At 25.9% G+C, this 27,729-nt stretch overlaps 1 protein-coding gene and 1 long non-coding RNA gene across 2 annotated transcripts; one reads left to right on the top strand and one right to left on the bottom strand.

Annotated features, from left to right (window-relative positions):
• Positions 1-1,804: 1,804 nt before the first annotated feature.
• LOC135926959 (plexin-A4-like) lies at positions 1,805-22,464 on the top strand. Its single transcript, XM_065462892.1, has 30 exons — positions 1,805-3,394; positions 6,870-7,061; positions 7,302-7,427; positions 9,298-9,398; positions 9,663-9,789; positions 9,911-10,073; positions 10,189-10,379; positions 10,734-10,865; positions 10,916-11,023; positions 13,181-13,525; positions 13,863-14,005; positions 14,107-14,206; positions 15,794-15,930; positions 15,981-16,187; positions 16,648-16,753; positions 16,799-16,924; positions 16,968-17,090; positions 17,141-17,356; positions 17,418-17,679; positions 17,889-18,043; positions 18,098-18,970; positions 19,228-19,374; positions 19,432-19,591; positions 19,903-20,205; positions 20,260-20,378; positions 20,428-20,526; positions 21,359-21,519; positions 21,619-21,766; positions 21,817-22,032; positions 22,120-22,464. The coding sequence occupies exons 1-30, from the start codon at positions 1,805-1,807 to the stop codon at positions 22,378-22,380; spliced, it is 7,137 nt and encodes a 2,378-aa protein (XP_065318964.1). The 3' UTR covers positions 22,381-22,464.
• A 346-nt stretch (positions 22,465-22,810) lies between these two features.
• On the bottom strand, positions 22,811-25,049 carry LOC135927344 (uncharacterized). Its single transcript, XR_010572051.1, has 3 exons — positions 24,932-25,049; positions 24,393-24,817; positions 22,811-22,960 (listed from the first exon to the last, which is right to left on the bottom strand). It is a non-coding gene; the product is annotated as an uncharacterized LOC135927344 (long non-coding RNA).
• Positions 25,050-27,729: the final 2,680 nt, after the last annotated feature.

Genomic DNA, 27,729 nt, shown 5'->3' with positions numbered 1-27,729 from the left:
CCTCGAATATAGTAAATTTAGATATAAATAGATTTCAGATTTGAAAGGATTGCATTTTAGCATACAAAAACAGTCTTAATTATTATATTAAATTTCCATATAGATAAAATGTGATCCAAAATCGTTTTCAAAAAAAATATTTGACAAATAACAGTGTAATAGTTGAATTATATTTTATTTGTTATTTAATATACAATCGCAACTCTTTAAATTGACCAAAGTGTTTTGTATTTACTTTATGTATGAGGGGGTTTATGGGAAAATTAATAATTAAATTAATAAAAAGAAGATAAAAATAAACAAACTACTATAAACTAAAGCCTACTTGAAAAGAAAATTTAATATTTTTTCTATTTATAAAATTTAAAAGTTATTTTTTGTCTTTTATTGATTGTTAAATTATATATATATATTTTTTTTACTGGTATAATCTCATAATTGTATTTATAAACTTTTCTATTTTTTTAAAATACCGATAATGTAATAAATGCTAAAAATATATTTATAAATTTTTATTTTACAAAAAAAAAAAACACCATAGTCTTAAAAAAAAAATTGATTTTCCTTTTGGATAATACTTTAGAAGTAAAAAAAAATTCCGAAATAAATTCCCAAAAAAAAGTAAAAAGAATATTTGTATTTAAATATTATATTTTAAAAAATATAAGTATACATTTAAATCTAAGCCCTGAGGGCAGTGTTGTTAAACGCCTCAATATTTTAGCGAGAAAAATATTGACTAAGCCTCGAGATTTTTCTAATTGATGTACAACCCTTTTTGCCATCAATTAGCAAAATCTGTAGACTTGCGTAATATTTTCAGCATAAAATTTTGAGTTAGACGTTTTTAAAAATCTACTCAATCAAGCCGTTTAACAACACTACCTGAGGGGGCCAATTCAATTTATGAAAACAGTTTTTTAAATAACTATCTTAGCAGAATCTATCGGTTATAAGAAAATCATGTATTTTCATTTCCGGGAAAAAATAAATCGGTTAATTTAGGAACTATATTTTAGAAAAGATATTGAATTAATTAATTTAAGCAAATTTAACAACATTTTATCATCTTGTGGATGTAATACAGTATTGACCACATTTGATGGAAAACATTTACATTTTTTTTAATTTATTGGAAAATAAAATTATTTGACTTGCAAAAAATTGTTAAAATAGCATATTTATATATTCTTATCAATTTTTACAAGTTAAAATTTTATTTACAAACGAATAGAAAAATAGGGAAATGTTTTAAATTAAATCTGCACAACACTGTAAAATGTATAAAGAAACTTTCGATCAAGAATGTTAAATAAGAACTCGAGTTAGACCTAAAACTAACTATACTTAAAGATATATATTTTAAAGAACGACCAAAGCCACCCTAAAAAATTGGCTGTCAGATTAAGTGCATAACCTTTTTTATCATTGGCTTCTAATGAATTGAATATGTAGTAAATAAACCCCTCTGAGATATAATTTGAACTCAAAAATTAGATTGAATGACTAATTTAATTCAATTCATAACAATTTAAGAAATGATAAATTGCATATTATATAATATTAAGGATTTGTTTAATATACAAACTATACATTTTTATCTCTCTGAAATTTATATATTTAAGCTTTTTTCAAGTAAATTTTTATTTTGAGATATCAGGAACTAGAAGAAGATCAAGTAAATAATTTTTCCTTTTTTGAATTAATTTGCTATATTTAAAAACTTATAGGATAGCACCACTACCTATAAACGTGGTTTATAAAATATAGGAAATAAAATGGAACACCAATAAAAACATTATAAATGGCATGTATAATAAACATTTTGACGACTTTATACTTTTTTGGCGTGATAAATAGCGAAGATAACAATAATGTGATTAGATTTAAAGTCGATTCTCTTAAACCTAATAAAGGTCAGCATAGTTTAAAGGCTTTCAATCATTTGGTCACCAGCTATTATAATGGGATCCCGCTTATATTCGTGACCGGCATTGATGTATTGTTAGCATTAGATGGAAGAGATCTAAGCCTATTGGACACAGTTGATCTAAGTTTTAGCTCCCTATGTAAATATTACCAATATGAGGAATTTTGCTCAAAAATTGGCGGCGTTAGCTCTTTTTTGAAAGACGAGCAACATTCCACTCTGATCTCAACAGCAAAAACAAACTATGCGAATTTTAATAAGTTATTATTGATCGATAGACCAACCCAAGGTCTCATAGTTTGTGGAACGTTTGGAGGATTTTGTCAGAGTTTATCTATTAATTTTGAATTCTTGGCAGGCAAAGATCATCCAAAAGCGAATAAAAATGATTTAAGAGCATCTTTAAATTTTACACAGTTATCTACTACGCCTGTGATCTCTGAATATATACCATCCTCCACGTTAGGGATCATCATAAACAAACCTATGAACACGAAGATGTATTCAAATTATGTGCACAAAGAAGATGCGATATTAGCTCAAAACACATTAATGTATGTGGGGGAAACGTATCTCGGCGATAAACATAAAATATGGTCTGAATTTCAGTCCTCTTCTATCAGTTTAAGATACCCTAACGTAAAAAAATCAAAAAATCAAGCCAATTCTATGTCAAGCAATGGCTTTTTTTTAGCCAATGATGGTATAAAAGGAGGTCAAAGCCGGTTACAAATATTAAAGGATTTTAATCACATATACAAAATTTTGTTCCAGTACGCCTTTCAAGCGGATTCCTTTGCCTATTTCATAAACGTTCAACCAGCCCTAGATGTAACTAATTATCATTCATCGCCTGAACTCAGCAAACAAGGATACCATTCAAAAATATCTAGAGTGTGTTTAAACGACGATTCCTTTCACACTTACGTCGAATTGCCGTTAGAATGCTATATTAATAATAAGGAAGTGCCGAATCGAAGTTTTAGCAATTCCAAATTTCAATTTGAAGAATCAAATAATAAAAACGATCAATTTACTTTATACCCACTTCTGAAAAGAGCCTTTTTTGGTAACCTGGGCGATGACCTGAGTTTCTTATCTAACGAATACGGGATTCATAACTCGTATAATTATAATCGATACCCATATAACGATGACGCAAAGAGCAGGATGTTTAAAAGAGACAAACGAGCTTTAATTGGAATATTCGTGAAGGGCAAGGATAGCATATCTAATTCTAATTATAATACGGGCACTTCAAATTATATGCATAGAAACTCCGATAACGCCTTCAAACCTAACGATGAGGGAAATGGTTCGACAGAGGATTATGCTATTTGCATCTACCCCTTCACCGAAATACAAAATATGTTCGCTCAAAACATTCAGATGTGCTACAATGGTACCTTTCGAACTCGCGGGCTCAACCACATTAACCCCGGAAACCCAAAATGCATCATATCTGTAAGTAATTAAAATTAAATTTATTAATAATATGTTTTACCTAAATCTTAATAATGGAATTGTAAAAATATTTTTTACAAATATTTTATTTATCTTATTTTAGAATTAGCTAAATATAGGTAACGGCAGGACAATTAAAGTGTCTGTTATATTGGGAAAGTAAAATAATCTGATTAATAAATTAATATTTTAATTATGGGATTACGATATACTAAAGAGAGTATGCATATTATCAAACATAACAATATTACCAATAATATTATATCAATTCTTAGAATTATTTGAGAATAAATAACTATGAGTTAATATAAGTAAGATATATTAATTTGTGCGGAATAATTTTATTTTATGCAAATTTTGATTTAATTTGTATTTCTGATTTATTATCTAGTACGTATATATTTAATTACCTTATAATTAATTTTTAGAATATTAATTTAATATTTGGTTCTAAATTTGTTTTTGACTAAATTTATATTTATAAACACAGACGTAACCAAGATTTTCCTAAAAGAGGGAAGAGTTTTGGGAACATTTCCTGCATACATTTTATACTTTTTTCGGGTTAAGAAGTATTTTGATTTTACAACTTTTTTAAATTATTGTTTATAACATATTGTTTCATTTTCCGAGGAGAGGTTGACTGTATCTAGGGGGATAATATTTTCCAAAGGGATGGAGGTGTGCATCTTTATATGAACTATTTTTATATATCATTTTATAATTTTTTTCAGAAATATATTTTTATTTTAATTATTATAGTTTGCAATGTATCATATATGCAATTCATTAGGTTTTTCATATATATCTTTAAATGATCGATATTCTAAAGAAAAATATTTTCAAATTACCATAGTACATTATTAGGTCCCGCCACTGCTACTTTTTTTTATATCAAATTTATAGATGACAGGACCATACAGGGTAATGTATTGTTAGTGTAGCTTTTCTGCAATTTGCATAAATAGTGAAATTTTAACACATAGTCAAAGGCAATTTATCTGAATTTGAAAAAATCACATCAAATTTTATAAGAGAATTCTTTACTAAAAAAAATCTAAAATACATATTGTTAAAAAATAAAAAAGAATTGAAAATAATAAACAGATATTCAACAAAATGTATATGTTTAGTATAATTAATATTCATGCAATAACATATTTATATTTAATAACTTTTTTGTGTGAAATTTTTTGTACTAATTTATTGGATTGATAAAAAATATAAAATATGGTTAAAAAAAATTTTTCCCTATGTCATGCTTTACGATTAAAATAAATTTATTTGAACTAAATTCTAATCCAAATGACATAAAAAAAGGATTTTAAAAAAAAACAGTATTAACTTTAATTCGACAATATATTAATAAATCTTAAGCTCAAATCTAATAAAATTATTTGAGCAAGAAAAACAAAAACCATTGTTTTTAGGGGAAAGAATGGGATGGGTCCAAGTTTCTGCAAGAAAATTAGTATTCTATTGATAAAATATTGCATCTTTTTCGTGATTTAAACCTTATTTATTAATTTATTATATATACATATTAATTTTATGTTTTGCAATATTTTTGCATTAATTTGCTGAATATATAAAACAGTTATATAATGTCTCCCTTATTTCCATAATTTTTTTTTACATTATATCTTAATATGACTTCTATAATAATATATTTTTTTTTCAGATTTTCTCAATTTTTATTTTCGTAAAATTAAAAATACCAAATATCAGGTTGTTTATTAGGATTATGCGCCTAATCCTGCATTCACAATTTGCACGTATTTTTGTATACTTCATCAAGAATTCGAGCTAACTGTGAATGCATGGTAATACAAACAAAATAGGATCATGGGGTTTGCATATAGACTAGAGGCAATGAGTAGATTTTAGCCTATAATCAAGTTGTTAACATTATTATAGCTCCATTTACAACTTAGACCATCGTGTAAAGCAATTCTATTTACATTTCTTTGTTGTTTTATATTTTAAAGAATGATTAACTCATTTTTCATATTTATAGGGCATATTTTGGAATTTATTTTTCCTTTCCCCCATCCATAAAAGAATAGAATCTATTAATGGGTTAAAAAGTATTTAGATGAGTTTAAATTAAAAATAAACATCACTGGTTAATTTGGGAGGTGTATAAAATTCTAAGGGGAAATTATAGATTTTTTGACAATTCTCCTTTTTAAAAACTTCCTATTAATTTGAATTGTTAGATTCGAAAACTTAATGTACCTTTAAGCACCTCAATTTCAAAAAAAAACAAGAAAAATATTATTATTTTTCCCTATTCCAATATATTTAAAAATTATTATTATTTTACAAATTATTATATTTTCTAAAAAAAATATGTAAATTAGTTTTTATAGGAATAGTTTCTATTCGATTTAATACGATAAAGAACCGATAAAAACAAATCTAACATTATTTATATTCAACTTTATTTTGCATAATAACCTATTATTCACGATATATTATACTTACTTAAGATCTCAAAACATAAAAAATAATAAAAACTATTAGAATTTAATGGTCAATAATAATATATTAAAATAAGATATTTTTTATTAATCATTTCCTGAATTATTGTGACATAATACATAAATATAAATTAATTTAATATTAGCAATTTTTTTTTACCCCAACAAAAATTTAATTGAATTAACATTAAAAAAATATTAATGGATTTATTGTATCCGTGTGATTGTATTAAAATCAATGACATATCAATGTTCCCAGTTCCCCACTAATTAAAGAGAATTATGGTTTTACTGATTTTGATCAAGTTGAAAAAAATACAAAATTTATGAATAATACATTAACACATTTAGGAAATGCAGCGCTATATGACTAATTTTTTTAAAAATCTATGAGTAACAAACAGAGAATGCGCCACAGCAGAGCCTAGACAAAATAAATTACCTGCCTATAATTTTTAGGTGGTCCTCATTGTATATAAACAATTATTTCCCAGGAAATTTGGTTTTCGACGTATCTCATTAATTTATTTTAAATAACCGAAGTTTCCAATTACCGTTCTCGCTATAATTTTTTACAAGTCCTGTTAAATATTTTTATAAGTAATAATATATAAACAGGGAATCCCTATGCATTTTTTTATTGACAGGCCTCTGATTACATATTAATATATTTATAACATTCTTAAGAATAAAAAAATTAGCAATAATTCTAAAGCATTTTTTATGTGTAGATTTCAAATTATACTCAAAATGTGCTAATAACGTATTATGAAATAAAATTGAGGGCTAAACATTATTTTGATTCTAAAAATGCAATGCGACTTGATTTTTATCAATAGCCTATAATATTATTTCTTGTTTAAACAAAATACTTGATATAGATATCGATGAAATTCAATAAAGAATGTCAGTGTTGAATATTAAAATACAACATACATAACTTAATTGTTTATAATCTTTTATATTAAATTTGATCTCATATTTCAATTAAGGAGACGATAATTGGAAACGACTTTTGCGACACGACCAAACCAAACCCAAGGTTAGAAGGTAGAGTGCCGTTGAAAAGCTTGGCCATATTTAATCAAGTTCGATCGAATTACACGGTGACCGCACTTACGATTGGCGTGTCGAATACTTTTACAACAGCGTTCATAGGGACAAATAATGGCTATTTGAAAAAGGTATGATATACTAATATTTATTTAATATCATTCTTAAAACTTTTTTTACCTTATTTATTTTTCCAAAATATATTTCATCTTTTCCTAATTAATAAGAATTGAGCCTGTAGATAAAAGTATAGTTTTTAGTTGGGACTATTGTGTATTTAAGAATTATATAACAATAATTAATTTCTATATAATGCCTTCCATGTTATCAAATAAATCTGAAATTTATAAAAAAAATTTCGTAAATTATAGATATTATTGGAAGAAAACTCTAAGATTTATTCAAGTCAAAAATTGGATTCAATATCACTCAGCATTAAAAAGGATATTTTCATAGATGTAATCTCCCAGAATATTTATGCTATGACAAAACACAAAGTTAGTACATAATATATATATAGAGGAGATCAGGGATATTTGGGATACTTTTCGTTCAAATCTGAATAATTTCAATAATATTAGACTATAAATAAAAGTCTTTTGAAGCCTAAAAATATAGGGCATTTGAAATGATTGATATATATTATAAAACCTATAATTTTTTTAAAAAATTAATAAATTTTTTTTGTCCCAATCATGCCAAACTAATAGTTGACCACACATAAAATAGAAGTAAAAATAAATTTTTGATATTTTTATAATACTAGAGGCTGATTATACACAATAATTGGGTAAATTAAATTTGATTTAGAGTTTAAGAAATTTTAGGATTTTTGTTAAAAAAAATTAAAATATTATATAAAGTATATTGTATTAAAAATTAATATTTTAGTTTGATAAATACGAAAATCATTTGTTTTATTCAAAATAAAAAAATATATGTAATAATTTAGGTACAATACAACTATATTATGATCAAATCAAGCATGGCATAGCCAAACTTTATAAATACTTCAGAGTCATATTAATTCATATTCTATGATTAGGGTTAAATTTATTTATTATGATTTTAAAAGCTTTATTTATAAATCTAAAAGATAAAGTTTTAAATGATTTTTTGTTACTTTTGGTATGCTAAAATATTTTCCTCTGTAAAAATTAAAATACTAAACTAAATACTCTTCAAATCTTTTTTATGTATAACGTAATAATATTAGGCTTAAATTTTGAGTCTAATATATTATTTAAATTATAATTGGACTAAGGTTCTTCCTGTACTCAACGTGCCCCAGCTTTTCTTACAATAAATTTAGTTAAAAATTTTAAAATTAATAGAAATATGCTTTAATATAAATAAGTTTACCAATTCTTAATAATTTATTAACTATTATATCCAATAGATTTTTTTTATTTTCCCATGTTTATTTTTATTTTCCTTTCAATTATGTAATATCTAAATAGGTAAATTAATACCTACCAAGTTCGCCTTTTCACTTGGAAATAAAAAATGTGAAATGTCTATCCTATATGAATTATAATGATTTTGGATAGCATTCCGTTTTTCAAAATTTTTTAAATATATTAAATGTGAAAAATTTATTAAAAAATTAAATCTGCCACTAATATTGTTTATTCTTAGATTTTTAAGATTTATTCACGTTTCTTAAATAAATACATTTCTGAGATGATTTTTTTGAAATAGGAAATTACAGAGGGTTTTTTTAAAACAATGGGAGCAATTTTTTTCCTAGACATCAATAAAATTTTTTTATATTAAATACAACATTTTACATAATCTCCATGGAGTGGGTTTCAACCACAAATCCCCTCCCCCCATCCATATTTATCTATTCCACTACATATATACCTATATTTTTATATCTTGCCGATAAGATGAAATATTCATCTTAATTTATATACATAAAAAATTTTTTAAATTTAACATTTTTATTGTAAAGCTGTATATTATGTAGTGTAAAGCTTTTTACATCTCTTTGACCTAAATTAAAAATTTAATTGAAAGTAAAAGTAGTAGAAGAGTCATAAAAAAAATTCTTTTGATCAATTTTTAATTGTCTAATTCCAAAATATAATTACTAATGGGCATAAATTTTAAGTTTTATTATGTAAAAAGTTTTTAATATTATATATTATATTACTTATATAATTGCAAAGAACTTCCTAATGGATTCATAAATTATAGCCTTATGTTTCTCATATCTTTTTATTATTTTAAAAATGGGTTCATTTATTGATTAAACTATTAAATTAATTTTATTTTTCCTTTGTAATATACCTGGCTTAATAAATATTGTATTACATAACTTCTTTACACTTTCAATTAATTTTTTGACAAACAAAAATAAAGTTATACAAAATTAAATTGGCGTCTTGCAATGAATACACAGATTGCCTAGGTTGCATGAGATCTGGAGACCCCTATTGCGGTTGGTGCACGCATGACAACAAGTTAAGATATATTACTATAGAAATGTTTATCATTTCTTTTTCTTTTTTAAAAAAAATACAAAGTAGGATTATAAATGGGAATGTTATAAGCCAGATATAATTTTGTAATATTATATTTAAATTATTACATAAACATTGAACACTGTTATTTAATCGATTACATCTTTCGTCTATCCATTGAGAGAAATATTAATTATTACATACATGTATTTTATGTTTTTAAAATCTATCTTAGAATATTCTTTTATTGTAAACATTTATTAGATGTTCTTTGCAGTCAGAATGCATAACAACATCGATATTTAACAAATGGTTACCGTATCGTTCCGAGCAATGTATATATTTCAATGCGATTAACCCTTCAAAGGCAGAACTAACTCAAATGATCAAGGTTTAATTTTTTAAAATAAAATTAACTAATATATATTATTTTAAATAATCGAGCTTATTCATTTAAACACTTTTAATTTTAAACATCTATATAACTATTTTTTTAACATTAAAAATCAAAGATACATCTCAACATATCCCATTTACCTTCTTTGATAACATCCAAATCAAAATATTATTGCGTATTTGACGAGTCTACATCTATCGAGGCTGTTATACAGGATTGGGGTCTAATTTGTTCTTTGCCCGCATTTGATGAAAGGCCTATCATTGATTCTTCATTAGGTAAAAAATTTTTTTAAACCTATCTTTCAATGCATCTCCAGGCTTGTATCTGGGGAAAAAAATAATTGTATTGAAATAATCATGAAAATAATATCTTTATTTAATATTATATCAGGTTTCACCCAGGTGCCTTTAAAAATTTACTCTGATCATTTTAAAAATAAAATACTGGCTTCTCAAGTATTTACATTTTACGATTGCAGTCATTTGACGAGTTGCAAGGAATGTACGTCCACCAAATGGAATTGTAATTGGTGTCTTTACGAAAATGCTTGCGTTTATCAAAACCAACCTTGCAAGACAAAAGTAATAAAATATGTATCTATAAATAATAATTGAATTATTAACTAATATAATTATTATAGTTATTTATAGGATTTGACTTAAATTCCTTAAAAAAACTTTTAATGATTTAAAAATTTTTTATAACAACTTGAAAAAATTAATTTTCTTATAGGGTTGAAACATGTTTTTAAGGTTGAATGTTTATAAATAAATTAATTTAGTGGGTAGGATGAGAAGTTTCCAACCATATATTATCATTAAGGAATGAATGGGATTAGATCTTAGTCTTGCACAAATAGCCAATCAACATTTCTCAAATCTCCAAAATAAATCAAATAATTATTTAATTTTTTTTATAATCAAATTTATTTTAAGAATACTAAAGGTAATATACGATCATCCGAAAGATGCCCAAAATTTGATTACAATTTTAGTCCAAACATTTTGATCCCTCATAAAATCCCCACAGAAATTACTATCAAAGGCAAAAATTTACCCATATCATTGGTAATTTTTAATCTTATTTTATCTAAAAATTATATATATTTTTTTCTCAGGGTGAAAAAATCGAATTTAGTTGTTTGATAGAATACAACAACCAAAGCGTGTACGTTAAGGCTCATACCGATAAGAACTTCAATTATATTTACTGTAAAGCCAAACAAGTAAGAAATACATAAAACATATAAATATATAGGAGAGCTGGGCTAGTTTAGTCAGTTTAGCCATGGGACGTTGTAAACCACTTGATCCCATTTGTATATTAAAATCCTGGGTATTTAAATTTTGTCCTAATATAGATGTAAATTTACTTAAATAAAATTTTAATATTAATTTAACTTTGGTAGCAAAGTTTGACCTTATTTTATAATTTGAGAAATTTTACGAATATTTATGGTTATCCTTAGCTAATATTTTGGTTATGATGTAAAGCTAGTGCTAATGGGGCCCGGGAAACAAGTGTACAATGGCTAGTATATCATTTTTATTTTATTTTTAAATTTTCAAGATAGATAAAGGGCAAGGCGTGCCTCTTGTAAACATTTTATGAATATAATGTTATTTTAACCATATTAATAAACATTTTAACTTTTATGTTATATTTTTATAACAACAAATGATATTATATAATAAATGAATTTATACAACTTCATTTACAAAACTTTATTACTTTAATTTATTTAATATTTATAATACAATAATGATAGTTATATTAATATTGAACAAATATCATATGAGATATAATAAATTTCAAAAAGTATATTATTCAAATCAAAATGAACGCCATTAAACTTGGGGAAATCATAATAGTCGTCACTTCACCTCTAATATTTGGTTAATTGGCCTTTACCTTTAATGAAGGTTTAAATTTATTTAGGCATAGAAAAGGTTTTAAAACAAACTTATGTTTTTAAGTCTACGTTTGTCTATGCCCTTTATTTTATTATATAAACCTAGCTCTATTGAATTTAAATCGAATTAATGAAAAATATTCCAGTAAAATCAAACCTGTGTCTGATAATAATTTTTTAAAGTCTATTTAACATATGAAATTTCTTGTTAAAAATAAAAATCCCCTTGGGAAATCATAAATTCGCCAAATCAAGGAGCTCCTTTGATTTATCATGATATTTGACTAAACAAATGATTCCCTCAACAAAACACATGTTACCTAGACCCTTTTATTTCATATAAACTCGATGACAACATTATTGTGAATTTGAGGGGTTCTTTATAAGCGCCAATTTGTTTCATCACAGAGAATGAGGATTCATCCAGGTATTATTCTTTCGTTTATTTGAGTCTTCTTTTGCTGACATGCTAGGAAAGGCTTTTTCTTAAAAAATAAAAATGAGAGCCCCTAATAAATTGCAAAAGCTAATAAATCAATTCTTCTAGTGCTATTATTAATAGAATTATTCTTTGGAAAATAAATTCAATTCTAAAGTAATACCAATTACTTGAATTTATATTTACCATCAATATTTTCAAACATTTCAAATCTCACTAGGTTGTATATTATTACACTTTTTCTACCTTTTTTTTCTATGAAAACTGTAAGATTGAGAATTTTAGATCTATATATGATATCACGAATAGTTCTACCACTGATCAATATTAAAATTTTGTCATAGGATCCCATGTTTATAAAATTTGAGTTTTTTTTAATGAAAGGAAGTTGAATAACTACGCGTTATTTAATCAAAATGTAACTTATAATTTTTTTTGAAACACAAAACAATAGAAAATGATAATATTAACAAGAAAACGTTTAATTTAATTCAAGGATGTTCAGTCTATTTTAATTATTTAAATATCTAATAATTATTTATATCATTGGTAAGGCTCCAGAAGATGATAAATTATGATAATACTCCCTTTAGAGGCATTTATTAATATATGTATAAAGTATTTCCTGAATTTTAAAAGTTACGGAAGTTATAGACCAATTAATAAAAAATAGTGGTTGGCATATCTCTGATCTCTCCTACTCTGTAAATATCCACAATAATCTATCATCCCCAATTTTTAACAAGAAAAGATTAAGAAAAATATAACGATGCATCGCTTTATAATTTTATCCCTTAAATAAAGATAGGGTATTAACATTTCGTTCAAATAGATATAATCTTCTAATGGAACAAATTATTTCCTAATTTATTTTCCAATTAAAATTTTTTTTTTGAAATTAAGGTTAGTTAATTTTGGGTCTTGATAATTTAAAGATATGAGTAGGCAATTATTATGTCAAAATTATCATTATTATAAATAATTTTTGTCAAATTTAGTTTTTAAAATATATTCTTATGACCATTTTAAAGTATTACTACGAGGAAGATAGCCCGCAAATGGATGGTATATTATCGGTGTTTTGGAATGACCATCATCTTATAGATAGGGTTCAAATAACGTTGTATAAATGCGAAAATTTAGCCGAAGACTGTACTTTATGTTCCAATTTAGATCCTATATATAAATGTATATGGTGTCCAACGGAAAAAATATCTAACCACTCCTCCGCTTTAGTCGAAATTACCCCCCACGGAGGTAGATTTACCAAATCTTCCTGTTCACATTCGCATCAATGTCACTTAAACCCAGCGTTTAAAAATTTCGAGAATAATAATTTACACCATTCCAAGTGTCCTGCACCTTTAATCATATCAGTATTATTATTACAATCAATTTTTATAAAATTAATATTTTACAATTAAAATTCCGTGGCGTTCCTAGCTCCTATCATTTAGGGAATGCTGAATAACTAATTTATGCTCAAAGAAACCGTTTAGTCAATTGAAAATTTTTTACACACTCTTATTAAATTTAAGCATGCCTTAATGAGGCCACGGAGGATAATATCATTTGTAAAGCATCAAATAGATTCAAAGTGTGTAATTACTAAATAATATTTTGCAATTTTATAGGGATTACTAATTATTATTGCTAATTATATCTATTCTATATCATAAACTATATGTGTATACATGTTTCTATATTATATAGGCGTATCCCTTGTATGGACCCAAAGAAGGTGGCACTCTTATCACACTGCTAGGACACGATCTTATGAAAAACTATGACCAAGAAATATCTATCACTATCGGCGATAGTCCCTGTTTGATTGAAAATTTTGAAATATCCAGAAAGTAAATTTAAATAACCCTTAATATTAAAAAAAATTAAATCCCTTTTACAAGAATTAAAATGTTTTGACAATCATTTTATTAATTTTTTAAAATGATAATAGGATCATATGCCGAACAACTTCCAGTTCGAAAACAGGTTCGAATCCTCTGAAACTGGGGAATCAATCACCTTCTGTCGCTAAAATCAATTTTGATTACATGGTATATTTTTTGAATTAATTTAAATGTATTAATTTCTAATAAATCAATTAGAAGTTCTACAAAAATAACCCTTCGACTATATTCAATAAGTTGGTAACCAAATATAACCAAAAAATATTCATAAAAACACAATTTTTTTAAAATCAAATATACCCTCAAAAAATTATATATAACATATGAAATTGATTATTGTTACTTTGCCTATGGTTTTTTTCATAAGTGGCGTTTTTATTTTGCTTTTTGGCAACCATTTTTCCCCTTGAAAAAATGAGGTAAATATTAATTGCCAAACAAAATAAGCCAAAATTTTTTTAAAAACTAATAAAATACTTTTAAAATAACTAAAAAAAGCAAAAAAAAAAAATCAAAATTTATAAAAATTCTCCTTATATATGGAAAATTATACCTGCAAACATTTCTAAAAAAAGAAACGCGTTCACGTTCGTTTAAAATGTGTTTTTTTTAATTTCATTTATATTTAATTTAATATAAATAAATACCGTATATTTTTTAAAACAATATATAAGCCATTTTAAAATTAATATAAAAATATTCTTATATATTAAAAAAAAATTCAACTATATAAAAAATATATAAATTTATTTACTTTGAATTGTGTTCAACTATTAAAATATAAAACCCTTATTAAACCTAAAAATAATAGCGAAATTTCAAATAATCACATTAAAAATAGATATATTTAAAAAGATATTAACTATTTTATATCTGTGAATATATATAATATTTAATGATTCTTACTTTATAATAATAATCATAATTTAATAAGCCTATGAAATGCAATAATCTAAAATAAATTATTAACAGGATTTTTTATAGTTATACTATAAAAAGAATAAATTTCAACTCTTTAAATTTGAACTTGAAGATTTGGACATATTTTACATTTGGTAAGGTGTAATTGGTATATTAAATATAAGTTAAAGTAATTATTATATTTTGGCCATCTTTATGTTAATTCACCTTATTTTGAAAATAGTAGCTGGTATAAAAAATTCAAATGTGATAAAGAAACAGCTAATTTTCTTAAAATATTTGAATTAATATTAAATTAATATTTTTTATTTTCAAATAAATAAAAATAAGATTTTCTAAAATTAAACGAACGTGAACGTGTTCGTCATAAAAAAGGAACGCCTTCATGTTCAAAATTCGTAAAAAAATAAAAGTAACGCCGTTTATCATTTTTTTCAAAAAGAATGAACTTCGTTTACAACATTAGATTCTATAGATAACAAAATTATTGTATAATTTTAACATAATACTCGATTCTACTTAAATTTAATATAGGCTAAAGCGTAGGATTAATTTTTTTGATATGAAATATGTTTTGGATTAAAATAAAATTTTCCCATGGTTGTAATTGCATCAAATATGGGCGTAGAGTTAGTCTCTACGATTGTTAGAGTTAAATTTTATTTTAAAAGATCTGTTTTTTGAAATTACTTATTTAGTTAATTTCATAGAAATAAAATTTGTATTAATTTATAATTTGAGATTGAAAAAAGGTTCATTTATATTTGATATAATACAATGCAATATATTATAATTACCTTTGAATTAAATAAGGATATTGATGTCTACTCTATCACTCCTGAAAAAGGCCCCATGTCTGGCGGAACAGTAATTAAGATTATTGGCAAAAATATCGATGTTGGCTCTCAGAGAAAAATATATTTCGATTATATACCTTGTCACATAATAAAGTATGAATTTAATTATTTTTTTAATTTTTATTCATACCGAGATATCTTAGGGATGTTGAAGACTCAAAAATTACTGAAAATGGAAATAAAGAGATGAACGTTTTGCATTGTTTAACTCAGCCCGTTTCCTCAGCCCCCTTAAAAATAAATTCACTAAAACTTGAGGTTGATAGATTCGAAAAATCTATATCTATAGATTACGTTTTTATGCCAGATCCTGTCATTAATTCTATATATCCATTAGAAAGTTTTATGAGGTAATTGAATTAATTTCCATTTGAATACCATAAACAAAACCTAAAATATAATTTAAATATTAGTATACCCAATATTGTTATAGGATTCCTTTTTTTGTGTGAAGATTACTTTATAAATGCTAAATAAATTATTGCATATTTTGTTAAGGATTTTATTGTTAAACGGCTCGTTTTGAGCCGATTTTAAAAAACGGCTAACTCAATATTTCATCCAGAAAAATATTACCCGCCTGAATATTTTGCTCATAAAAGGAAAAAAGGTATAGAAATATATTAATATCGAGGCTTAGTCAATATTTTTCTGGCTAAAATATTGAGTTAGCCGTTTTTATCGGCTCAGAACGAGCCGTTTAACAACACTAATTTATACATCAAAAATGAGGCAAAAACTATATGTAACGATGCCCTCTTTTTTTAAATATATTTATAATTTAATTTTTTAAAAATATTTAATCAAAAGCGGAGGAAGAAAAATATATATAAGTGGAAATTCATTGAACATAGTTTCAAATGCTTATATCTTTTTGGATTTAAACAGATTTAATATTGAATATATGGCGAGAGTGGTATATAAATCTCTATATATTTTTTAAATAATATTTTTTTTTTAGAAATGTAACATAATAAATTCAACCATCATTATTTGTTTATCGCCTCCTTTACCTTATTTGATTACTTCCAATTACACAAATGAAATAACCTTTGGTCTTATTATGGATAATGTCGTTTCTCTTAGAGTAATTTATTACACTGATACAGTTGTTTATATCATTTTCATAGAATATATCATCATATTATTCTCATCTACCCTCAAAACTTACGTACTATCCCGACCCAAAATTTTACCCCTTTTCAGAACATGATAATGTCAAAATTTTTACTGGAGAATCCATTATTATTGAAGTAAAGAAAAAAAATTTATAATAGAAAAAAATATAACATCCATATATTAGGGTGCTAATATGAGATGGTTAGACGATATAAAAGTGATGATTGGATTTGAATCTTGCCCAATTACGCTCATTTCAGACTCACGTATAGTTTGCGTGCCACCTCCAAAAGAAGCTTTGATATTTCAACCCTATTTAGAAAGTCAGGAATCATCTGGGAAGGATATGAAATTTAATGAAAGACTCATGATCCAAAATGAAAAAGTTCTCCCCGTTTGGGTATGGTGATATTTTTTTATACCAAATTAGTAATCCTAACTTTTATTCAATTCTTTTTTAGCTCACATTTGGCGATATTAAGGTCGATATAGGTTACATAAAATATCTGCCACTTAACTCCCCCATAATAGCCAGAATATCAAATAAACCACCCAAGTCAATGCTGGTATTTATAACAATCGCTGGATTGTTCTTATTTGCCATAAGTCTCGTAATATTTTTCGTTTTTAATCGGCGTAGTAGATTGGCCGAAAAGGAATACAAACGAATTCAAATTCAAATGGAAACTCTTGAAAGCAATGTCAGATCGGAATGCAAACAAGGTAAATTAGTTTATTTTCATATTTTACTATGAATTATGATGCAAATTTCATCATCTAGTTTAAAATTATCTTTAATAAGTTTTCAAATTTACCGGTCAATATTATAAACTTTTATTTCGCTTTGATTTGATTGGAGATAAGCTCGCTCCAAGCCAGACAGTCAGCCAATTGTTAAAATATAAATCTATATTATATTTTTTCCTCTTCAGCTTTTGCAGAATTGCAGACCGATATGAGTGATGTCAGTAATGATATAATCCTCTCCGGAATCCCATTCTTTGATCGAAAAACTTACATTTCAAAAATATTTTTTTCCGAGATGAATCATTACGAAAGAAATATACTCTTTGGAAGCCACCCAAAAGTTTAATTATTTATGATTTTCAATATATTTATATTAATACTATATATTTATTAGGAGGAAATTAAACGGAATCCTTATCAAATGTGCACCAACCTTCTCGATCAACATTTATCGTACGGCCAACAAAACTTCAGTAACGGACAAGGAAATGTAAATGGCATGGATAATTTTAATGGCAAAAAGAATAATTTCGCCACTATAAGCAAAAACTTTCATTCGAATAGCTCCTCAAATAAAACCCCTTTGTTGATAGACTTGAGTTCGTCCTCGATATCTTCCAAAGATGCGTCAATTTCTTCAGATATAACAGTGATGTTGGACGAAAAAAGTAACAACAATATCAATGATTATTGCGATAAAAAAGATTCAACCAATAACATATTCAATGTTGATCACTTTAAATCCTCCCTAGATAAAGAGGCTATATACCCTAACAATCAGAATATCGCATTTAAAACATATATTCCGAGTTTTGACATAACCTCCATGAACCTCTTTCAAAATAGTTCAGCAATGAAGTCTGATAATAACAAGAATTTAATCTCGTTTGGGTCGGATGGATTGAGAAATATAGCAATCTTTGGAGAAGATCATAACAGTGATGCATATATGAATCCGTTAGCTATGTCTAAATTTAAAGACCTTTTGTTCAACAAAACCTTTTTATCAAATTTTATAACCATTTTGGAATCTCAACCCAATTTTACAGTCAAAGATAAAACGCGACTTGCCTCATTATTGAGTACTTTGTTTCTAGAAAACACGGAATACAACGTTGAGATACTAATGACTTTATTAGACAAACTTATCCAGAGCAATGTCCAGAGTCACTACAACCCTCCGCATTTATTCCTGCGGCGAACAGAATCCGTAGTCGAAAAAATGTTAACCAATTGTCTTTCGTTATACATGTACGATTATCTCAAAGTAAATGCCTTATTTAAACTTCATAAAAAAAGTTAATATACTGTAATATTAAATTATATAAGGGGATAATTATTTATGAGTTAATTAACCTACTTAAAGGGATGTTTTTACGGTAATATATATTGGGTTTTTATGTAATTTGAAAGTACATTTCTTATTCATCAAAGGGCATGGTGTAATTAAACCCCACATATTACGATAATTAAATAAACAATTTTGAATATATTTTATTACAGTAATAATTTTAATCTTTATAGGAAAACGTGGGTAGTCCGTTTTTTTATCTCTACAAAGCATTGAAATATCAAATAGATAAAGGACCCGTTGATGCTATAACTTACGATGCTCGTTATTCCTTGTCTGAAGATCGATTATTAGTTGATAAAGTGGATTATAAAACATTGGTAATTTAGTAATTTATTATTTTTTTAAATAATTTTTCATATTAAATTTTTTTTCAGAATATATACGTGGTTTATGGCGAAGATAAAAATTCTCAGACTTCCTCTTGCAAAGTTAACGATTGCGACACCATTAGCCAAGTCAAAAACAAATTGTTAGAGACGTTATATAAGAACACCCCTTATTCGTACAGACCTTATGCAGAGGATTTAGATTTAAGTAACAAGATTATTAAAGATTAAGTTTAGTTTTCTATATATATTACGCTCTCAAAATGAAAAAAGGAATAAAATGCTGAAATTTTTATTGTTAATCGTATATCTGGGCCTGGGTTTTAAAAATATAAACCTGGGCTAGGCATAACCTTTTATGTCGTAAAAAAATAAAAGATACAAAAAACCAAGGCCGCAAAAAGCCGGGGATAAGTGGCTGAGTTGTAAAATAAATTTAATAAAACCAAATTTACCAATTATCGTCTGTCCGGCTTATAAAGTGTATTACGAAAAATTTTTTTTCAATTTAATAATAAGTATGGAAACACGGAAAATATGGTCCGTTTATTATGAAGGATGAAGACAATACATCATTAGTAGACGAGTACAACAAAAATAGGGTGCGTCTAAATACCTTGCAACATTACAGAGTCAATGAGGGAACGACCCTTATACTTGCACCCATTCAAATAAATCCTTATGAAAGTATAGCGTCAAAAATTCCTTTTGATTCTCCGAATCCCAAAATCCTTCAATATAATCAATATACTATGGAACAAGGTGGAAATCATTATGATCATCTCCAGACATCGTCCAAAGCGACTTATTTTAATACGATGAGTAAAAAAAAAATATTTATATATTGTTTTATAATAGGAATTTTTTTTTGCGTAGATAATAAATCCCAACTAATCAATCATTATGGCGGCCTGACACTTCATAAAAAATATCAAACAAATAGCCATAACGATAAAAAATTTAGTAAAAATATTGCACCCACCTATTGGCATTTGGTATAATTATATAAAAAGAGTTTTTTAAATAGTAAATTAATTACAACAGATAAATCACCGCGAAAATTTAAATGAAAAAGGCTCGTCGAATAATACAACAAATAATATAATATCGGAAATATTTCTGACTAGATTACTATCCACTAAAGTATGTTATAATTTATATTTATTTCTTTCTATTTTGTAAAACTGTTTATTATCATGGACTCGGAACAAATAAATTTTTGCGTTCCAAAATGTTCGCGTTCCATACTCTGACTAGTGTTGTCAGACGACTCGATCTATTTTTAAAAAATAAACAAAATAATATTATATAAATGAGCTTTCTTCCCGCTGGTCTAGCAACACTAATTAATAAGACATTATCGATTTATAAATTATTTTATGCTGGGGTAATAAATTTGACCTTTAGAGTGAAATTTAAAACTTCTTATATAATATTAATCTTATAACAAAACAGATAAAATTATTTTGTTTCCTATAAAATTATTTAAAAAAAATGCTTTTATAACCTTAAAAATCACACAAAAATACTAAATAATTGGCAATAAAATTGTTATGTGAAGCAAACTGGAATTTATTTAACGATCTCTTATATAAGTATATTATATTTATAATTGTTATAAATCAAATTACAATTTTTATATTATTTTTCAGAGCGTTCCAGGAACGTTCTATGAATCATCGTTCCACTCCTGTTCCATAATTTTTTTCACGTTCAGATTTAAGAAGGCCGGAACTTTCCACTCCATATCCATATTTATTATTTGTAAATATATACTGAAATCCTTGACTTTTATAAGGGATCGATTCTATAATTTTTCTAGAGAAGACCATGATTTAATTATCATGACAAAGTTTAATTAAATTATTTTTCGTATTTCTAACAATAACTGAGGGTCGCTATAAAAAAATTCGGCATATACACCGTAATGATTTATATATATTATTATATGTTAATAATTTTTATATGTTTTAAGGGAACAATTCAAAAATTTGTAGATGATTTTTTCAAAGTTGTACTTTCAACTAACACTCAATTACCTTGCTTTGTAAAATACTTATTCGACTATTTGGATTTTCAAGCCGAGAGGCTGAATATCGCGGATCCAGCAGTTGTACACTCCTGGAAAAATAACTGGTTAAGTTTTAATCTATTTTTATAAATCATCTTAATGTTTGACTTATCGACAAAAATTTTATTATTTTATCAAAAAATAACCTCCATATAAAATTAAAGCCTGCCTTTAAGATTTTGGGTAAACATCATAAAAAATCCAGATTTCATATTCGACGTTAACAAAACACACACCATAGATTCTAGTCTTTCGGTATTAGCTCAAACATTCATGGACTCATGTTCCACGTCCGAATTAAGATTGGGAAAGGTTTATTATACTTATTAAGATTAGCTTTAAATTATATTTAAAACGAATAGGATTCACCATCCAACAAGCTATTATACGCCAAAGAAATTCCGAATTATCGGAAATATTTACAAAAATTTTATGCTGATATCAAAGCAATGCGTACTGTTAAAGATAGCGAGTTGAGGGAATCAATGTCTGATATATCTAAGAAACATAATTGGAATATAAACTATCCCGTAGTCATATATCAAATTATTCAATACGCATTAATGTACAAAATCGAGGTAATATCGAATATTACATTTAAAATAATTTAAAGCAAATAAATATTGAAATAATTATATTATAATTTATCTTTTCAATACAAAAAGATTTTAGAGGGCCTAGAACTAAATTTTGCTTGCAAGAGAAGTGACATGAGCAAAATATTTTTAGAGATAACTAACCAATCTAATTTTGGGTCGAGCAAATTGATAAACACTTCCAAAATCCTAACAAATAATATTGGCTTCTATGATACTATCGACAAATTCAGTGTCAAGAACAAAAACGGGTATACATTACTTCCTTCTGTCTCGTCTAACCTCAATACTAACCTAATAGAATATCAAAATTCCTTTTCACGTGTATGACTATGAAGTTTATCGTCTACCAAGCAAATAAATAGATTATTTTCAAAATCGAAAAATAAATTAATATATAATTTTTAATATAAAAATCGGTGCAATTTTGTTCTTAGTATTTATATAATATGTAATTTATTTCAAAAAATCGCTTTTTTATAATATCAAATATAAAATACATTTATGAAATATTTTAGAGTGTATACTAATATAAATATAAAAGGAATTAAAACATTTTTTAAACATGAAAAATACATTTATATATTAGTGAAATTTGTTTACTGATTCTAATAAAAACTACAATTAACATATATATAAAAAAGATCATACAATACATCATTCATTATTTCATACGAATTCCATACCAAGAAATACTATATTTTTATAATAGACATAAAGTTAGAATAACTATAAAATATTTCAAAAATTTCGCACCCACGATCGAAAAGACAAAAATTTAGCATTTAACCAAATTTTTGAATGACTTGGGGTAATGTGTTTTGCATCTTTCTCAATTGAATGTTCACTATTTTGGCCTGATTTCCCAATTGAATGTCGAATAGCGGTTGACTTTGATGTTTTATTTTTCCTATTATTTAAAAAAACAATGGCTTTAATTGAGGTATACTTTAATTTACCTGGCAATGGCCAATGTATTAAAATAATTTATAAAATTGTCAAAAAATCGAATAAACTTGTGTAATTATATTTGCTTTTATAAGTTATCAGAAAATTTTTTTTTTAGCATTAGCAAGTCTATTCCCAAATCTTGCCATATTTATGATATTTTTGGCGTAGTCCAGCCAAAATTGATATTTGTTAAATTATTTTTTTTTAACTCACATTATTCATATTCTATTACCAATTTCTATCTATCCCTCCTAAAATCCAAAAAGGTTTTGACGGTTGTAAACTTAGGTATCTGAAAAGATTTATAAAGATTAAAGATTATTTGTATTAAGGTTCGAGCATAAAGTAACAATTAATTTTTTATAAGTAATATCAAGCGTTGTGTTTCTCAAACGCTAGAACTCTGGTATGGCTTTAGTCTTATAAAAAACTACATTATGTACATGTTTAATTTTTATAACGTGACGGTTTCAAAATGATGTTTACCAGTTGGCTTTGGTAGAGATATTAAAATTTAATAAGCCCCGAATAATAGCCTGATTTAAATCTTCCGATTTTTTATCCTAAGAAATAAATTTCTTAGCTCTGCTGAAAAGAATTACATACCATAATAAGCGCAATAGACACTTATCATTAATTGTGGAAATATGATATTCGATTAGCTCTTGACTTCCATATTGACATGATACTAACCAACAGTTGCAAAATGGCTCAGAAAACATTTTTTAATAAAAAATTAAACTCTTAAGCAGAAACGCGCTTAACGCATTTATAAGAAAAAGATACCCATTATAGGTAAAATGTGAGAATCACTTATAATTTGGCTCAGAAAACATTTTTTAATAAAAAATTAAACTCTTAAGCAGAAACGCGCTTAACGCATTTATATCAAAAAGATACCCATTATAGTTAAAATGTGAGAATTACTTATCATTTAAAAGTAAAATTTCTTCCTATCCCTAATGACTCATACCAGAAGAGTATCTGTATGCTTCCTTAAAAAATAATCATACCTATTTTAAGTTTTTGGCATTACCATTATGTGTTCCATTTAATTAATAAATTTTTCTGTTAAGAATTATTTTAAATTTAAAAACATAACTATTTATATTTTTAGAAAGCATTATATATTTTTATATAAAAGTTCAAAGATAGTAAATTTACTGGTGTTGTTAAAAAGCTTGATTAAGGTTTTGGCCAAAATAATATTGTGTAAGTCTCAAGGTTTAGCAGATAGATGTCCAAACCTTTCTAACAACTATGAGCAAAATCTCTAAGCCTACATAATATTATTTGGTTATAATCTTAATCGGGCCGTTTTTAAAATTCGACCCGAAATGGTCTTTTTAACAACATTAAAATTTACCTTAATTATATTTTTATTTTATTACTTATTTGAATTCCCCATAATTTTTTCGACTTGCCTATTACCAAAGTCCATAATTGATTTCATAAAATTTGGCATGTTTGAACGATCAGGGGATGTTGACGCTTTCAGCAATAATTCATTCCCGATATTTGTCATAGACCTTGAATCCCGAACACTTTCATCATCCTTACAATTTTTCCCATTTGGATCTATAGATGTTAATTTACTTTTTTGCCCATTTGAATCTAGAGGTGTTAATTTGCCTTCTTCGAATTTCTTCTCCACTGGCTTAGCCAATCTTTTATCATGGGCACTATTTTCAGATTTTTCAATCTTGGGAAAGGCCCCATCATCTCGATTACCGAATTTCGATCTCACATATTGTAACTTTTCATTTTTCATTTGCATTGATTTATTGTAATATTTGATGGAATATCTTTTGACATTCTTGTCAATATATTGGTGCAAAAACAATATTTAAATAAAATTATGTAAAATTTAAGGATTTAACAATAAATAATTATTTTATGTTTATAATACATCATATAGTATTACGATTACCCACTACCAGGGATTAAACCTTAAACTTGCCTGGTTCAAGTTGAGATTTTAAAAAGAGTTCAATTCGGGTTCAGGTTTGTGGGATTGGAGCGGGTTCAGTGGGATTGGTTCAAAAAATTTTACAGTTAAAATTATTTAAATATTTAAAGAAATAAGCAAGAAAATAACTATTTCAATATTAAAATTATTTTTTATATTTTTTTTACTGTTTATTATTAAAAACGAATTTAAAACGGTCATATAATAAATTAACGATTATAAAAATATAGCGCATATGTATGAAAATTTAAAATAAATAAAACAATTGCATGAAAATTTAATTAAAAAAAAACAATTAAGAGATGTACTAGCATTGCTACATGGAACATAAATAGCAATGCAATTACTTTGATGATAGTCATTGTAATGGCTTGTAAATAGAAGGCTTCATTACGATCGCCAATTATCTGGTTTAATTTTCTCCTTGATAATGTGATAAATTTAAGGAATTCCTCACCATAAACTTCAAAAGTATTGGTGAAATAAGTGGGATAAGAATTATGTTAGCAATATTTGAATATTTGTTTATTTTTAGGATTTCTGCCGAATTGTTGAGGTGTTTCTATTGAATCGTGCCAAAAAATCGATGCATGTGTAACCCATTAGGCTGATATCACCGGGTCCGCTGTTGTTGCTTGATAGTTTGCCTTTAATGCATCTATCTTAAAAAGCTTATTCAAGAGTATAATTAATAAATCTTCCAATAAATTATTGTTCATACTAGATCTATATGGTGATAATATAAATTTTAATAAAGAAAATGCTCTTTTAATTGTGGCGAGCGGAAACTGTTAAGACCACTTCGAAAGTTTATTTCAGGCTGGATTTTCTTCATTCCTTCCAATATTGAAATATATATCCTGGTTGAATTATTCTACCTTGATCTAAAATAACAAATAGAGGGCCAACTATTATATTGAAGTTAATTTATCTAGACTATTAATAACATCCTCGATTTTGTATTCTCATCCATAAATTTATTAAATGCCAATTTGCCAAAAATCCTGATATTAAAAATCTAAGATCCAAATGCAAAACATAAATGAATACATTATTTCTAAGATTGACATGTTCCCGTATTTTTATGCTAGTTGCTAATACATTTGCAAAACTATTGATAGCCCAATCTCCAAGTGTTATATTGACTATGTAGGATAAAATCCACTTCACCTTAATTACTAGTTCTGTAAAACCTTTGTTTCTATTTCTAGAGGCTTCAGTATCTTTAATATATCATCTATTTCTCTACAATCTATCCGAATTAATTAATCCTAATAAAAATCTTTTAGCTTAGTAAAATGCCACCTATGATAATCCACGATTGGTTTTAACAATTTATAACTTTAAGATTTAAAACTGTAAGTATTCTTAGTTTTATTAATAACCTAGCCTAGATATGAAATTGTCAACTTCCTTAAATGCTTCTATAGCAAGTTTAAACTATGAGAAGTGTATTGCCATAAATACTTGAATGTAGTTTTAAGTTCTAAAATCATCCCAAAATATGGGGTCTCTATATTGAAGGGCTTTGAAAATTGCTAAATTCAGTCTCTGAAGAGCAAGGAAAGGTATCTTTATCAGGAAAATTGTCAGTCTTCATCTTCATCATAAATCTGCAGGTATTCTTGGTTTAAAAATTGAATAGATTTAACCATATTTCTTCCATTATCAGAGGTGATCGTATAATTTGGCTCTGCAGAAATTTCTTGGGTAGTTCATAATTATTTTCAAGTTTTTTATTGATTTGAGTAGTATTTAAAATAAATATGCAGTTTTAAAATAAATAGGCATAAAATAATTTGGCAGGTATTTTAAATTTTTGGTCATTTAATAAATAATTTACTAGTTTTTTAACATACTTAGTAAGTTTTAATTTTTTTTTATTTATTAACTTTAAAATAAGTCAACTGCGCCATGATCTAGCAATGAACTATTTATAATTTTGAATACATTATTTGATAAATTTTCTTATATGTATATGCTTCACAAGTAACTAATTATAATAATATCTATAATTAAGTATAATAATATAAATAAATAACAATAAAACACAACTAATTAATTTATCATGTTAATTATATATATTATTTCGACTATATAAATTATCACTTAAATTAACTTTTCCATTCCATAACAAATAGGATTTGATGACATTTTTTCTGTCGCTTCTCTCTAAATTTAATTTCTTTGCTTTTAAATTAACTTCTCACCAAAACTGTATTGCATCTAGAATTTTGATCAGGATTTCTATTTCATATTTAAAAGAAACTTTGGATTTCAGAATTTAAGTACTCTCTCAAATATTGTTATCATCATTTTAAGAAATTAAAAGTTTTCAAAAAACTGTATTTGATATAATGAATATTTTGCATTTGTAGCACACTGCGCAATATATTTCTAATTTCTAATGAAAGTTTTATGATTTTTTCATAAATTCCATTTTTGATTATAGCGATATTATTCGCATTACTATCGTGTAGGGCATAATGACCTTAAAGAAGTTGAACTTATTTTTGTATTGGTTTGAACGAAATATTTCCATGTGTTTGAGAGAATCTCGAACAAAATATAACAAATCTTTCATTGATACTATAAAATCGCTGATTTTGGCAATAATATTACATGAACCATTAACATTAGGGGCACCATAATAACATTGACCTCTGCATTTATGATGTTATGATAATTTTTTTTCTCATTGTTTAACTTTTATATGTGATTTAATAATTCATCTATTTTTTTAAGGGAGAACAGTCCCC

This window comes from Gordionus sp. m RMFG-2023, chromosome 3, assembly GCF_954871325.1.
Source record: "Gordionus sp. m RMFG-2023 chromosome 3, tfGorSpeb1-WG-v2, whole genome shotgun sequence".
NCBI classification, from domain to species: domain Eukaryota; kingdom Metazoa; phylum Nematomorpha; class Gordioida; order Chordodea; family Parachordodidae; genus Gordionus; species Gordionus sp. m RMFG-2023.
The sequence above is the reverse complement of the archived record's forward strand: the minus strand, read 5'-3'. Positions and strand labels throughout refer to the sequence as shown.